This window comes from Pseudonaja textilis, chromosome 5 (assembly GCF_049901715.1).
Source record: "Pseudonaja textilis isolate UNSWEBS1 chromosome 5, rPseTex1.2, whole genome shotgun sequence".
Classification (NCBI taxonomy): domain Eukaryota; kingdom Metazoa; phylum Chordata; class Lepidosauria; order Squamata; family Elapidae; genus Pseudonaja; species Pseudonaja textilis.
This window is the reverse complement of record NC_141994.1, coordinates 5,371,685-5,387,754: the sequence shown is the minus strand read 5'-3', so window position 1 is coordinate 5,387,754 and position 16,070 is coordinate 5,371,685. Positions and strand designations below refer to the sequence as shown.

Genomic DNA, 16,070 nt, shown 5'->3' with positions numbered 1-16,070 from the left:
ACATGACCTTTCTTTCCCAGGTCAGGCATCAGTGAGGTGGTGAATCTGGCCATTTGGCACCTCTGATTCCTGTCAATGTCTTCACTTTCCCCTTACACCGCTCTTCACACCACGTGCATAATTTTCCTAACTTCCTCTGCCCCATCCCTCCATCGATAGCAGGATGCCAGCAAGCTTAGCGACACGTAGCAAAGATGGTTGAGCTGACGTATGTGTGTAACGAATTGCAAAGAAAAGTAACCATGAAAATAAAAAGGATAAATAGTTAAAGCTCAGGTGGTAAAATATTTGAAAACATTTTAAATATTTATTAACTCAGTTAGGGTGTCCAGTTAAAGTTATAAATTTTCATGGCAACTTAGACTCTTGCTCTAACATTACTGGCATAGTAACATAGTAGCTTGAATTCGCAGCTTAACCAAGTGTAAAATAACAAGCTGGACTTGGTTCCAAATCTTTCAGGGTGGAATGTTCCTATTCAGCATTTCAGACAGTCATAGCGTGCAATATTCATGATACCCATTTGCTATACTTTTCCACCCAACTGGTATTCTGATTTTGCCATCACTAAAAGTTAGCCTATTCATTTGCACTTACCGCTTATTTTTCTAAACTTTAAAAAAATCTTTCCAGACATGTAAGAACTTCATAATCACTCCTCCTTGATTCCATATCTATTACCTAAATTAATTATTGTGTAGGGGATGATTTACACCAAAGAAAGGTGGAATTTGTGTATCTCCAAAACCACATACTCACTAGTTGAAAAATCTAATATTGATGTTTTGATCCACTCTATAAGGTTTAAATTCAACCCAAAACTGAGAGCAGAAAATGGTAACTAAAGGAATTTAGATATGGGATGTGGATGTAATAGCACAAAATTTTCTGTTTCAAAAAAGTTACAGAAAAAAACAATGAAACCAGTTTGCATATCAAGACAAGAATGTGGCATGATTATACCATACGATATAAACATGGCTGAGATTTTTTTTTCCGTTATCTTTATGACCATAGCAAAATAAGTAGGAAGTACTATGCTCTTATCTTTCAAAAGCACTCTCAAAAGTATATCTTTATACTACACACTCATTTAACAAATTATTCTGCAATTAACAAAGAATGTGATGCTAATTATTAATATATTTTCTTTGTCCTGTTAAGTATAACATGTTTTCTTGGAATCAACTACAAAACAATAATCTAACTTATAATTCTAATAACAGTTTTGAGTAGCCAACATTTTAGGATACAATAAGTTGATCCAAAATAAAACAGAAGTTTTTACATGATTGCTGGACTCTCCTATATATGGTAAAGACTTAATTCAGTCAAGCTCATTGCTTCTTTGACACAACTCATCATGGATACGTCCATATTCTTCTTTTCTGATTTCCCAATCTAATACATACTCCTGCGATTTTCTCCTCCTTCACTCATTTATTAACCAAGTTCAACGTAGTTTATTTTTCAAGTTCAGCCAAGGTCAAATAGACCTTCCCAATGTACTTAAAGGCATACTGTACATTTGTAAATTAAAATTATAGATTCCCTTCTCACCCCTAGGGGGTTATATGTCTTCCTCAATCGCAGGTCCGCTATAAGGTGCCTGGGAGTCTGGAGGTTCTGTTCAGTACCCTGGCCGTTGCTAGCATTGCACTATTTTGTATAAGAACTCTCACGTTGTTCCTGGGATTGTTGGAAGCATTATTCCATCTTAGCAATCATCTCTTCAAAGGCTTCTATCACCATCCAGACCACTTTGGCCTTTACTTTCCACATCCTCTCAAATTCCTCCTCTTTCAGGGTCTGGTACTGTCCAGCTTCTCATAGTTCTTTTTTGTGCGTGTGATATTTCTGTCACTTGTTCTTCGTTTACTACCATGATGTCTGCTTGATTGGACAGTATCTGCCTGTCTTGGAAGATCTGAAAGTTAAGATCCACAGGATCTTAATCCTGAATTCTCCATGATGTTCTGTGGAGTCTCCCATCTGGGCTTAGGAGGATCTAGACAATGCGTTGTACAGATGTTCCTGTACAGAATGCCAGGTACTTGGTTGTGTCATTCAGTGTATGTTGTTCCTGCCTGCATCTTACATCCTGCCACTATATTGACCTCACCCCATTCCTAAGAGGTCTGTAAGAGGCGTGGATAAGTGCAACATCGTGCCTCCCATCCCTGTCCTATTGTCCCCATTTAATCATACCTATTTTCTCTATTCTTACCATGTTTATACTTATACCTATTGTTTTGTAAACGATTGACAAATCAAATCAATCAATAAAATAAATATATGTTGGACTCTCTCTAGGCCTCTCTGTATAATCTGCATTTTGGAACTTGTTTATTGATATAGATCTGGTGTTTAGTAGTGCCTGTTCCTATGCTGTTATAATGAGCGTCTCAGTGCTGTCTTTTAGCTAGTTCAAGACAAGAGAATCTGGAATTATACACATACAATTTAAATTTGTAAGATCTATGAAGATATATAGAGATAATGTCTTAGCTATCTCCCCTGAGCTATCCGTCACTGAAGCATAAAAATATACTTCGTGTACTTTCTTCTTCCTATAATTGATTTTTCTTCTACAGATTTTCAGAGTCAGGACAGAAGATCTTGACATGTGACAAGATGTTTTAAATATTTTGGCCAACCAGAATCACACAATGTCATTCAAGCAGTTCACTCCAGTCTATCCAGAGTCTAAGGGGAAAGCCTTCAAGGTACGTCTGAAGGATCTTGAAATGAGGAATGAAATAAAATATGCGGGGAAGAATAGGGAAGGAAGTGGTAGACAAGTAGAACTTATTGCATCGTACTAGTATATGGTTTCAGTAGTATAGGCTGGCATTTAAAGGAAGTCTTCCTGAAACATCTGACTGCTGTCAGTCATTTGACAGTAATAGGGATGTTAGGGCCACATACAAAGAGTGTTATATAGGTAAAAGAAGGAAAACAAGTTCCACCTCTTCTTTTCACCATTTAGTAACCAAATACTCTTTAGAAGAATGATACAAGCTCCAGTGTAAATAGGGCATTGTCTTAACTCTTATTTGCTTTATAACTTTTTCCCTTTTAAACATTTCCTCCCTTAATCAATGTCTTTGCTTCTGTTTGTTCTAACGTTTCTCAACTTCCTATATCAGTAAATGAAAATACAGAAGGCTTTCTTTTTCTTTCTGTGAAGCTGTCTCAAGACTTTTACAATTCCTGTCCTTAGGTACAATGTTTAACTACCTACCCCTTGTAGGGCTTTAATATTCTAATAATATGCTAAGCAGCAAACTTTATGTAATTATCTTAAATTGAGATTCTTTTCTTTTTCTTCAGGTTGACAAATGTGCTTGAAAGAGAAATGGGTGTGCTAATATTACTGATCGTGAAATTTGTTCCCCAGGAATTATTTCTTTAAGTGTCCCACAGTAATAGTTCAAAAGGTACGCTGAGTAGTTACAGCAACCTTTGTCCTTCTTGAAGAAACTCTTATCTGTGCTTGAAATTATGAATAATAGAACAACATTTTACTCAGACTTTAAAATAGATTTCCCAAACATGGAACTTTGCTTATGCGCTGGAGCTTGCAGTTCTCAGAATTCTGGGAAATATACTTCAAGCACATCTGGAATATGCTAGGTGGGTAAAAGCTAATGTAAATTGAATTTTACAGACCTGCTGTTTGCTCCATAAATTGAAGAAAGATTGGTACTTCCCAGCAGTAATATTCCTAAATCTATGTAATTAATGTTACAGGTAAAAATAAAGACTTCATTTGCAGCTGGAAGGCTCCGTAAGGTTATTTGAGAGCAGCTACCATCTCCTAACTAACAGCAGCACTGGGTATTTCTCAAGATATCACTCTCTCCCAGCAAATTTAACACAAGCAATCTTGCACACATACCATTGCATGTGCCAGAATGCTATCAAAATTATCATTTTCCAACTATTATATCCATCAACTACACTTTTTCAAATAAACTACTTTATTCCAAAACTGGTATGGAGAATCAAAAGAAAGAGCTTCCAAACCAAGTAACACTGGATCACTGATTCGAATTAGAACATACTTTTACATACATGATATGTTATATATAAGACTTCTAAATAAGAGCAATGGTCTTTCCACGTAACCATCCGTTAAAATATCTGCAGCTTATTTGCACCACTACGTGAAAGTCCTTGTGCCTGTGCTGGATCTTCTAGAAACGAAAAATAGGAAGAAAAATCCATCAGATTAACCAATGGAAGAGCGGGAAAATCAACATTCCACCTAGTGCCCTGGATCTCGCCTATCTAATTTCCCTACTGGGTTTTCTTGCACTGTAAAAAAAAGTGTGTGGGGCGGGAGAGATTACTGTGGAAGCAGGTGGCAAATATATCTCGTACAGTAGTTCTGATTTCAGGCAACATGAGGGAAATCTAAGGACTCGGGAGAGATAAGACAAGAATTTTCATCAGTTGCTAATGCCGTAAATTTTCAGAAGTGCCCTCAGCCTATATGGAACCTGCAGAGTATTATAAGTATATGGGAGACCCAAGATTATATCAGCTTAGAAGTGCAATAAAAAAAAAAAGTTTCGGCACCAATGGAGAGCAGTAATAATTCTTGTAAGAGTTTCTATCTGTGCTTTCTTTTGCAGAAAGGTTCCTAACCTGTTGGAGTCCTCACCTTAGGCACAGCACAAATAATAAGTGGGTGAGCTGGAGTCAAAAATAGAAGAGGATAAATGTTATCAATAGGCAACCTCTTTCTTTTGTTTCTGATGTGCTTTCCTTTTCCTGTTCAAGAAGCAGTTTGCTGAGACGGATAAATAGCTCGTATCAGAAGTCTGGAGTGATCTCTCACAGCTAGCTTTTAGACTAGGCTATCATCAACCGGTATATGGGGGGTCACAGTTAAGTACAACAACTATAAGTATTTTATCCTATCAAGCTATAGTATTCATTTTGGGGACAACAACTAACTGACCACAACCCACTTTGAAGCATGTGCAGAAAAATTATATCTCTATGGATGATTTTTAAATATCTTAAATGATAATACCTGAATTCTCAAATCCATAATTCACATATGGTAATTTGTTTCAATCTAGATTGGTTAATGTAACATTTACAGGACTAATTACAGAAATAGTAAAAGCTGTAGAGAAAAACAGGTGACTAAATGCCTCGGAAATATTTATATCAAGCTTCTTCAGCTAAGAGTTGTCCTACAGTGCTCAGCAAGACATCTTTTTAAAATGATTCCATTATCCTCCATCTATTGCAGGTCTAGAGAAAAAAAAAATCCAAGGTTCTTTAATTAATAGATGCTTTAAATACTGGCATGTTTCATACATAATAACTTGAGCAGCTGAGAGTGAGCAAGAGCCTTTACAACTGTTTAATATAGAGAATTGGTAGGAATAAATTGGTGCCAGGGAATTATGCTAAACCATTTACACATCATACTAAATCAGAATTTTTTTTACTATGATTTATTACAAAAGTTACAATTGGATTGGTTCACACAATGTAAGTTTCCTTTGAATCAGGCTTGACTCGGTTCATAGACACATACCTTGTACTTACTTCTCTTAGCAACAATACTGAAATATTTTGTTACTATACTCCTTCAATATATTTATTAATTTTACCTCCCAGACTAATCTGATTAGCTGATTAATCTGATAGCCTTTGATTTATTTGTTGCTTATTAGCTAATCTTTCTGAACATTTTGAGCTCCGTTAAGATTGATTACAAGAGATTTATCACCTAACTTTGCATCCTAAACATGGTAAACTATACAGCATGGTTTCCAAAATCTCAATAGTTGGGTTCACATAATATACAAACCAAGTCCAAACAAAGTAATTAGTGGTGTGAATTCTGTCTTGGTGTCTCTAAGTCAAATTTTCATTGGGTTGATTGGCTCAAATGCCAAATAAAGTTACAAATATCACTGTCTCCTGAGCATTGGCATTGGCATTAACACATAAACAGAATGACTTGTAATAATAAAAATATTTTCTTTGTGTTCATATTGAGTGAAAGATTTCAGTTATAATAATATAGGACAGAATCATTGTCCTATATAAAATGCCAAAATGTTCTTTCTAGCCTAAATTAAAATTGAGCATCATTCAATAAGGAAGGTTAGAAAGAACATTTTGGCACTTTAATTCTGCCAGAGTTCAGTATCTACAAAGCTATACATTTATTACACTGACTTTTTCTTCCAAGCAAACTGTTCAGTAATGAAGTACCAAAGATTGTATAACTAAACTAATATATGAAAATATGATACTAAAATACTTGGGTTATAATGTGTTTTTCTAAACATGCTCAATGTGAAGAGTAATAATAACAGGTAAACTTTCATAAATCTTGTATATACATGATATTCTCACAACACTTAATCACAATTATTGTTTTTACCTCCAGAGCTGCCGATTATTTGCATTGTGTTACAGAGGAATAATCCATGAAAATATCTTCTGGTGAAAGACCATTTTTCTGTGTATAAAATGATATGGATAGGTATCCTGGAGGAATCCATGTTTCAGAACAACAGATGTATGTATTATTATTCATTTCTTACCACATGTATTTGTTAGCTGACAACATAAGGACCTAAAGTTCAAAGATAGAATGCCTACCTTGCAGGCATGTGGTGTAATGTCCTCCTGTGAAGACAGGAGTTGCAGTCACAAACTTCATAATGGCAAATAAGAGTCAACTCAACAAGATACAGAAGAATGAAAGAAACAATGTAATCTACAAAATCAACTGTAACCATTGCAACCAATTCTACCTGGGACAAACATCACTAAATAAACCAGGATCCACAAACACCAGCTGGAAGTCAAATGCCATGATCCCAAATCCTTAATCCCCTACCAACACCAGTTTGATTGGAGCAACCCCAAAAAAATTAACCGGCCACACTACGACCCACCATGCTCATGAGTTTATCAAAGCCTGGTATGCCACAACGGACACATTGACCTACAACCAGCCCTTGAACACCATAGAATCCAAATCAACCACACAGCCAACCAGAGACAACATCCACCTCAAGCAATCCACACAACCTCCTCCCCACCAGCAGTTCACCTCCCAATGACCCTGACCTGATGTAACCTCCTTATCAAAAGACCCATTACAAGACTCACTGATGACTCACTCTTGACCCATCACAAGGCTTAACACACCAGCACCTGAAGCCCTTATAAACAGAAGAACATTGACATTGATAACCCCTAAACAGCACTGAAAATGTGACCTAGCTGGTAATGAAACATTCAGAAATCAAATCACAACCTCAGACAAGGAACTGTCATCTTCAAGGGTCAACCTAGCCTACAGAAGCAATAGCAATCTCAGTAGGGCCTCTTGCTAGTTTCTTGACTGTAAAGGTGAGGTGGGGAGATGTACTTTTATATTTTCAAGATTCAGTTAATATAACCTTGCCATTAAATTAAGAGTTAGTAGTCCTGGGTGTACTTCTTGTCTGGATTTATGATCATATGACAAAGCTGATGTATCCAGTATTCCAAATCCAGTATTAATACATGCTAGGACTAAGAAGGGCCTTTGCTTTTAATATTATTACTTTCCAAGATTAAGGCACCATAACTGGGCTGCAATGTGAGAAATGGTGCCCATAGAAGAGGAACTGGTGTTGATGGATTACAGTGAACTGGCAATTTCTCAGGAATGCGGGATCGTACACCAGAAAGGGAGCTGGTCAGACAAGAGGCAGCACAGTCCACAGATAAGATATAAGATAAGAGGAAGAGTTTAACAATAGTCACTCCCTAGAATCCACCAGGATTAGATAGGGTTAGAGTAGTATAGGTTTAGTCTGTCAAGACTCTTGTCTATTGTGTGTAAGTAAATAAAGAACTGAATTCTTATTGAATCCCTCTTCATCGTGCTTCGGCTTAACCTGACATGCAAGATGTGGCATGATCACTAAACAGTAACAAACCAAAAATTCTAGCTGTTTGCTGCTCTTCCCAATGTTTGCAATTTAAAAATGATATTTCTACACCAAATACCAGGAATATATGATGCTCTAGGTTGGACTTCTTCCTTCAAATTTCTTTATGTATAGAGAAAAGTAAGGCGCTCTCTTTGGCATATATGCTATTCTTTCGCCATGCAAATAAGGTTTTAAAAAAGTGTCATGGAGTAATACATAATCCATTTGACCTGAGTGGGCACCTCAGTTAAACATAGGGGCTTTGAAATATTGAATGGTCTTCGATTAAGCCCTAATAGGGCAAATATGGATTTCTTGCAGGCCAATTTCAAACTCAAAGCCAGAAACTTCCACTCCAAAGAAAATAAAAATACATTTGAAAAATGTTGGAATTCTTAGGCAGCACTATCTTTGCTTTGTAATGGAGAAAGTCCTAAGTTTGATAACTAACATCAAGTACAAAAACTCCTATTTGAACAGTTGGAAACTCACTGTTGGGCATATAGTTTGATCTGATAGAAAGGAAGTGTCTATATGCCAGAAATACTTGAAAAAGCCAAAAAGGGGAAACAGATTTGTATTCAAAAGGTGGATCAAGATGCATGCAGCATTATTGGTCCTGCTCCACTGCTGTTTTTACATTATAGCAAATCCTGCAGTCATGTCATAATGTGTAAGACCACTATTTCTGGTCCGCAAAAAATTGATCAAGAGGGGATTTATTTTTATTTATTTATTTGATTTGTCAATCACTTACAGGATAATAGGTATAAGGATACACGGAAGGGATGGCAGCAAATAACTCTTTGTTAACATCTAATAGACCTATGGATTTTTGTTGCCAGTTCTGAAATTATAGTGAGAAAAATGTATGAAGGGGGAAAAAAAAACCACCAGCTTTTTTGTCTTCAGTCTTACATTCAAAAATCTTTGAAAAATTAAAATGGAGAAACTTTTTTTTAAACAAAGAAAAAATAACCTGTTCAAGATTACTACTTTATCCTAATTTAAACATGACTGACCACCACAAAAGAATGCAAATAAATTGCTAAATATTAAAGTTAACTAAATATTTAATTTTTTATTATTATTATATGCTCCTTAAGTTCTACATATTATTTCTAGGAATTTAAATTAATAGTTCCTTAAGTTCTATATTGTTATAATAAACTATTAATATTGTATGATATTGAGAGAGAGGTCAGCAAAGGTCAATAGAATTTATTTTTCCTATTTATTTTAGTAAAAATGAAGAAAGGCTACTTCATTGCTTTAAATACCATAGTATTGCAGAAGAAAACACCAATTTAGTCACACCTGTACTTTGACTTTATTTGAATCAATGTGAAATTATACATATTATGAATTTAAATTCCAGTATCTTTGAGTCCATGGGATTCAAAAAAGATTGTATATAAAATTAAATGTCTATTAGTTAAACATTGATTTTAAATTCATAAATATTAATTTGGAAATTACCCAACTTACTACTGTACCACCATTTTTTAAAATTATAATATGGATAAGTGAAATAATGGCCAGGAAGATATCGCCAAAACATCCTTGCAAATAACTGTGAAATCAAAAGAATTCAACGGCCATTTTCATTTTCCAATAGTAAGTTAGAAATTGACATAGGGAAGGAAAAAATTACAAGAGATAAATCGGTTTTCTCCTACGCAAACAAGGCTTCTTAATGGACTAGTCTTTCATACATCAAACTGGCTGTATCCAGCTTACCTGTAGCCCATTTGTGATGGAAAAAAGCTTGTTTAATATAAACAAGAAAAGCTGCACAGACAATGGGGGGTTTGGGATAGAGTTCTGCATCATCCAATCTTAGCAAGACAAGTTGTGAACCAAAGATAAAAGTGAGGATAGTTGGTTGCCCCAGTTGATAATATGGTTACATAGCAATTATTAATGATTATGAAGAAGATGGGACACCAGGTAATATTGTAAAAGAATTTAATATATAATATATTAGGCTGCATTTAAAAAAAAATCAGGTATATATGAAAATAATCGAGGCACACATGGTACAAGGTTTATTATGTAAATTCATTATTTGTACTCTTTTAATGTTTACATATTTTAATTGGTTGCATAGCAAAAATAAAGCTAACAAAAGAGGAACTGTAGACCATAAACATACTTCATCCATTAGCATCAGCTTCTCTATGGAAGGAGTGTTCCTGATTCAAATCACCTGGCTTATAACAATAAAATCTGTTTGTTGTTATCCAAGAGGTAGTCTTAATTGAACTTTTACTGCTCAGTGATCTATGAAAATATTTACAGAACCTTCCTATAAGTATAAACTACTCAGAAGTAAATACCAAGTAAGTACCCTGCATTAGCCAATTATTGCCAAATACAATTATATTGCTCATTGGTTAACAATTGATAAAGTATAAACCAGGTATGTGAAGCAATGACAAATTGGATGTTAATCAAACAATAATTGAGGTAGTACAAATTGACTTTAAGAAGAATAGCTGTGGAGATTATCTCCTCTTCTATACACAGAATGGGACTCTCTTATGCTAAGCAACCATTTTTCTGGTGATAAACACTTTCCTTTAGAGATAATCTGTTGAGGGCCTCAGCCGCAGATAAGAGTGAAACAAGCAATGGGCAGAAGAAGAGTCATAAATGGAGATGACACCAAAAAGCACCCTTCCCCCCTCCCTTCTATTGCTGTTCTGTTTCTCTTTCTAAATCACACATAGGGATAAAGGAACCAAGATCTTAATTCTTAAAAAGCCAAAGTCTCTGTGAATTGAGGCCAAGGATACAGATTGCCCATTCCTACTTGTCTTTTTCCTCTTATAAAGTCTGCCTGGACAATTAAGATAGCCCGCTAAATGTGATTAGCGTTATTTTCTGCTCAGAGCAGCGGTCCCCAACATTTTGGGCACCAGGGACCAGTTCCGCGGAGAAAGATTTTTCTATGGGCTGGAGGAGGTGTCGTTGCGTGTGCTGCCCACATCCCGCAGGTGGGGCTTTGCTTGCTTGCACAGCCCAGTTTCTGGCACGCCGCGGCCCGGTGCCGGTCCAAGGACCAGGGGTTGGAGACCCCTAGCCTACAGCACTAATTGTAGGTTTATATGCATGTATTTAAAAAAACCCTCTGAGTTCTGCAGGAAGTGATTGAATAATATGGCAACATCAGCAGGAAAGTTTAATTTTTCAGACCTTGGGGGATTAGGCTATGATAAATCTTAAGACCTATGTCATTGGTATGGTACTTTTCAGCAAATCTAAAAACTGTGCTGTCAAAATATTGATCTTGATAAATTTGTGGTGGCTTGACCTGTTCCAAAATACACAAAGGGGGAAATGGGGCTGGTGTAGATGGTTTTAGAAAATGTAGATTGTTTTAGAAAATGTATACTTTGTTGTCCTGACTTGGAAGAAATATGCCTTGTGTACCTCACATGTGAGGAAATGCATTATTCCAGATAGAGCATGCTTTGCCTTTTCTGCATTGGTATCCCATATTATATAGTAGAATTGTGCATATAAACATATACACACGTACAGTGAGTAAACGAATAGATTAAAAGACTTGATCATTTCATAATGATAAACCAACTATAACTACACCAACTAAATTCTTCTCAAAACAGAGAGAAAAAATCCAATTTTATTCCCCATTTTTCCAGTCTTTCAATTTCTGCATTAGGGTTAATACTTTTCTAAATCAATCAAAAAGTACGTTTTCATTTTCTCAGTACGTTTTTTTCTAAATGCATGAATTTTGTGCAAGCTATGCTCTTTAATATAATATGCTTCTGTGTGGTACTTTTAATACACACCTTGCATGCACATGCACTAATTGCGTGTTTTTTAAAAAATTATTCCACAGGATTGCTGAAACTCAACATGAAGAAGTAAAATGTTGAAAGCTGAATACTAAGTCATATACTGGTCAAAGATGGAAAATTTATTAACATCATATTAGCATTCGTATTTTATTTTTGTCCTTAATATAGCATACCTGCTATATATTTAAAGCAATTGAACGTCGTTCTTCTACTCTGTTTCCATTTACTGGAAGAGAAGATGTGGGAGAGGGTTAAATGCTCTCCATCTTAAACTACATCCCCAAATATACATATTAAGAAGATATTTTAGCTATATTTAATCTGTTGTTCATAAAGCAAAAGGCAAGATCAATTATCTCTTCCCTTCAATGTGACCATGTCAAATAGATATCCTAATTTTGTGGGTACAGAATTATAGACAATAGCCTATAGTTGTTTTAAGTTAATAAAGTTATTGTCATTTAAGTGTGTCCTTATGTCACTGTCTGTACCTTTTCTACCCGGGAAAAATCCCTACCTTGGTATCTATGAACAGACCAGATATTTATTAGCAGACCAAAATGAAGCAAAGAGTAGCTATCTGTGTCTCTGCCCTTACATGCAAAGAAGAAAAAGTTACCCGGGAAGTATAATTTAGAGCTGAAATGACTAAGAATTATCTGAACGTAAGAAGAACCTGCTGTTTCAAATCAGAATCTCATCCAACCCAGCATCAATGAAGCCTATAAGCAGCTTTAAAAGCATTTTTAGATAACAAGCTGTCTCCCATCCTGAATGTAACACATACATTCTGTGCTATTGTGTTTGCCCAATCCTGTTTTAAAATGATGTATGCAAACCCAAAATGATGTTGATGGCCATCAACTCTTAAATTAATAGGGTAATATGAATAGCGCACGTTGTTTTGCCCATTCGTGTTGGATAAATGAAAACCACAGACTTCTGTCTTTTTCCATCATACAGTCGAGTAACTCTTCTACCAGAAAACATAGTCTATACTATGGCTCTATTCATTAGTGGAATGCATTGCAATGGATTAATTCCTAATATTAAGAATTCAGTCAACTCTATACTATAGAGCCAACTATGGCTCTATACTGTTGGCTCTGAAAACAGGCATGTAAGACTATAGGGAGTACCCAATATTGCACGGTCCATACTTTTTGGTCTGTTCCATTTATATCCTGCCTTTTCAATCCAGAGCTCAAATTATACACATAATCCTTCCTAAATATTTCCTTTATAAATCTGTGATATAGGCTGGGCTAAAGAAGAGTGACTTCCCATAGTTCATTTAGAGCACTTCCAAGACTGACAGTCCATTAGAAGGTAGGTCTCCTTTAACCACCAGACCCCCATGGTCTCCTCGGCTCTGATGATGGTCTTGATGAAATTCAGCAGATCTGATTTTTACTTACTGGCATAAATTTCACGGGAAAAACTCAAGGACTCTAGCTTTGGCTTTATGATGGAACAAAGAAAAACGTGAATGGGAACTAGCAGATTATTGTGAAATATGGTGATTTATTAATAAGCATTAGTTAATAATTGTTCTTATGCAATACTTCAATGAGTGGCACAGTCAACAGGGACTACTCTGAGCTCACTCGGAGTTTGTAAAGGTTGAGCAGGACCTCCCAGAGGCTGTTAAGCCCTGCTCTTCCTGGGACAGCCTTAGGAAAAACTGAAGTCGCTTATAAATCCTGCTTCCTGAGCAAACCATCCCTAGGAAGAGTCGTCGCTTTCTATCCCATCGGAAGGCGGCATCTCGCCCACCCAAGGGTTACTTGAGTGATCTGCTTTAAATCCGTTTCCCTTCGTGCTTCGGGCGCGATTTTACGAGCCTCGCAGCTTGAGGCGAGGAAGCCTTGGCGGGTATTTCCAAGGAGCGCACTGTGGACCGGGGCGGGCACCAAAAGGGTACAAAAAGGAGGAAAGTCAAGTCCAGAGGGGGGGGGGCGAAGAGAGTCTTCCCCCTCCTCCTCCTCCTCCTCCTCCTCTCCCTCCTAGAACTACCCAGCATATTTCTCCACACACACCCCCTTTTCTCTCTCTCTCTCTCTCTCTCTCTCTCTCTCTCCTTTGCCAACTGTTTGCAAGGGCTAATTACTGGCATCTCCGGCAAGCGGTGCGCGGTGGTATTTGCGCGAGAGAAAGCCAAGCAGGAGGGTCGACGGGAGGGGGGCCTTCCCTGCAGGGCTTTTCCACTTGACTCCCACCATTTCATACCCTCGGGCCGCAGGACGGGTTATGGACGGTTTACTACAGCAGCAGCAGGAGGAGGAAGAGGAAGAGGAGGAAAACCACCATAAGAACACCCCTTTTTTCCCCCAATAAAGCTAAGCGCTGTCCCCTGAGGCTCGCCTTTCCCGCGGCCTTTCCAACCACCTGAAAGGACGCCCCCCCCACCCCCGTTTTCTAGGTTATGGACGATTTACAGCAGGAGGAGGAGGAGGAAGAGGAGGAGGAGGAAGAGGAGGATGAGAACCACCATAAGAACCCTTTTTCCTCAATAAAACTGTCCCTGAGGCTCGCCTTTGCCGCGGCTCTTCCAACCACCTGAAAGGACGCCCCCGCCCCCCTTTTCTAGGTTATGGACGATTTACAGCAGCAGGAGGAGGAGGAGGAGGGATGAAGAGGAGGAGGATGAGAACCACCATAAAAACCCCTTTTCCCCATTAAAACTGTCCCTGAGGGTCGCCTTTCCCGCGGCTCTTCCAACCACCTGAAAGGACACGCCCACCCGCCCCCCCGTTTTCTAGGTTATGGACGATTTACAGGAGGAGGAGGAGGAGGAGGATGAAGAGGAGGAGGATGAGAACCACCATAAAAAACCCCCTTTTCCCAATAAAACTGTCCCTGAGGGTCGCCTGTCCCGCGGCTCTTCCAACCACCTGAAAAGACGCGCCCACCCTCCCCCGTTTTCTAGGTTATGGACGATTTACAGCAGGAGGAGGAGGAGGAGAACCACCATAAAAAACCCCTTTTCCCCATTAAAACTGTCCCTGAGGGTCGCCTTTCCCGCGGCCCTTCCAACCACCTGAAAGGACGCTCCCCCCCCCCCGGTTTCCTAGGCGCCAACGCGCCCCCCGCCCTCCAGCAGGCGCTCTCAGAGCTCAGCCGCGCGCTCCCGGTCCCGGGTCGCTGGTCCGCTTTCGCTGCTTTGCCTTCTTCCCGTCCCCTTCCCTCCCACCTGCCCGTTCGCCCACCCAAGCCAAAGTAGCCCGTGTGCCGGGGGGGGGACGACGGGGGCCCGGCGGCTCACCTGAAAAAAAGCTGGGAGAAAACGTTCGCCTTCTCCAGAGGGGACCTCTGCATGGTCCCCTACCGGCAGGGCCGCCGAGGGCAGCAAGCTAAGGGAAGGGAAGGAAAAAAAAAAAAGGAGGGACGAGTTTCCCCTCAGCGGACTGCGCCGTTTATAGTCTGGCCTTGCCCTCCCCCTCACCTCTTCTTCTCTCCCCCCCCCCCCTCCCCAATAAAAGCCGAATCTCTCCTACCTTCTCCGACTCGGAGGTCACCGCCTCCCTCTTTCTCCTGCCCCTCACCCCCTACACACACACACACACACAGCCCGCCTCTCCGAGTCGGCCCTCCCCCTTCATAAGCCGGCCCTCCCCGCTTCATAAGCGCAAAGGCCCCCCCTTCACACACCTGCAAAGGCCCCGCTCTCCGAGCGCCAGGTGCCTCTCTCTCTCTCTCTCCGTCCGCCCTGACTCCCGGCGAAATTCGCCTGGCGAGTTTCCCTCAGGGCGAAGAAGAAGCCGCCGTTCCTCCCTCTTTTTCCTTTTCAGCTTTGCTTAGCGACCGTCGCGGCCTCGGAAGAGGAATCGGATTCCCTCAAACTTCGTCGCCGGCGGCGCTGCTTTCCCCCTCCGCGGGTTGGGTAGCTGGCAGCCTGCCGTCTTCAAGAAAAAGCCAAGCGCCTTTCTTTCTTTCTTTCTTTCTTTCTTTCTTTCTTTCTTTCTTACTTTCTTTCTTTCTTTCTGTATGTATGTATGTATGTCCGCGGGTTGGGTAGCTGGCAGCCTGCCGTCTTCAAGAAAAGCCAAGCGCCTTTTTTAAATTTATTTATTTATTTGTTGTTGTTTTCAGGTTCAGCGAGGCTTTTCCCGAAGTTGGGGGGCTTCGACACGGGACGAGATCTCGGTCCTGCAACTCAAGTTTGTCAAGGCTTCGACCAAAAAGCTTTATCCAGCCGCGGCGAGGAAGAACGTAACGCTCGGTTTGGCGACGGCGTGGCGCCTTGCTTAGACACGCGTTATGGGCCTGGCCC

General features: G+C 39.3%; 1 protein-coding gene across 2 annotated transcripts in view; it reads right to left on the bottom strand.

Moving 5' to 3' along the window:
* Positions 1 to 15,513, bottom strand: part of CFTR (CF transmembrane conductance regulator) — a 101,513-nt gene extending 86,000 nt beyond the window's left edge. The window contains exon 1 of one of the 2 annotated variants that reach the window (XM_087934050.1): positions 15,295 to 15,513. Coding sequence is in view for 1 of the 2 variants with exons in the window: in XM_026713158.2 (XP_026568943.1) it covers positions 15,063 to 15,115 (53 nt within the window). In the remaining variant the exon portion in view is untranslated. Of the gene's footprint in view, positions 1 to 15,062; positions 15,267 to 15,294 lie in introns of those variants that run through there. The other variant, XM_026713158.2, reaches the window with a different exon arrangement.
* Positions 15,514 to 16,070: the final 557 nt, after the last annotated feature.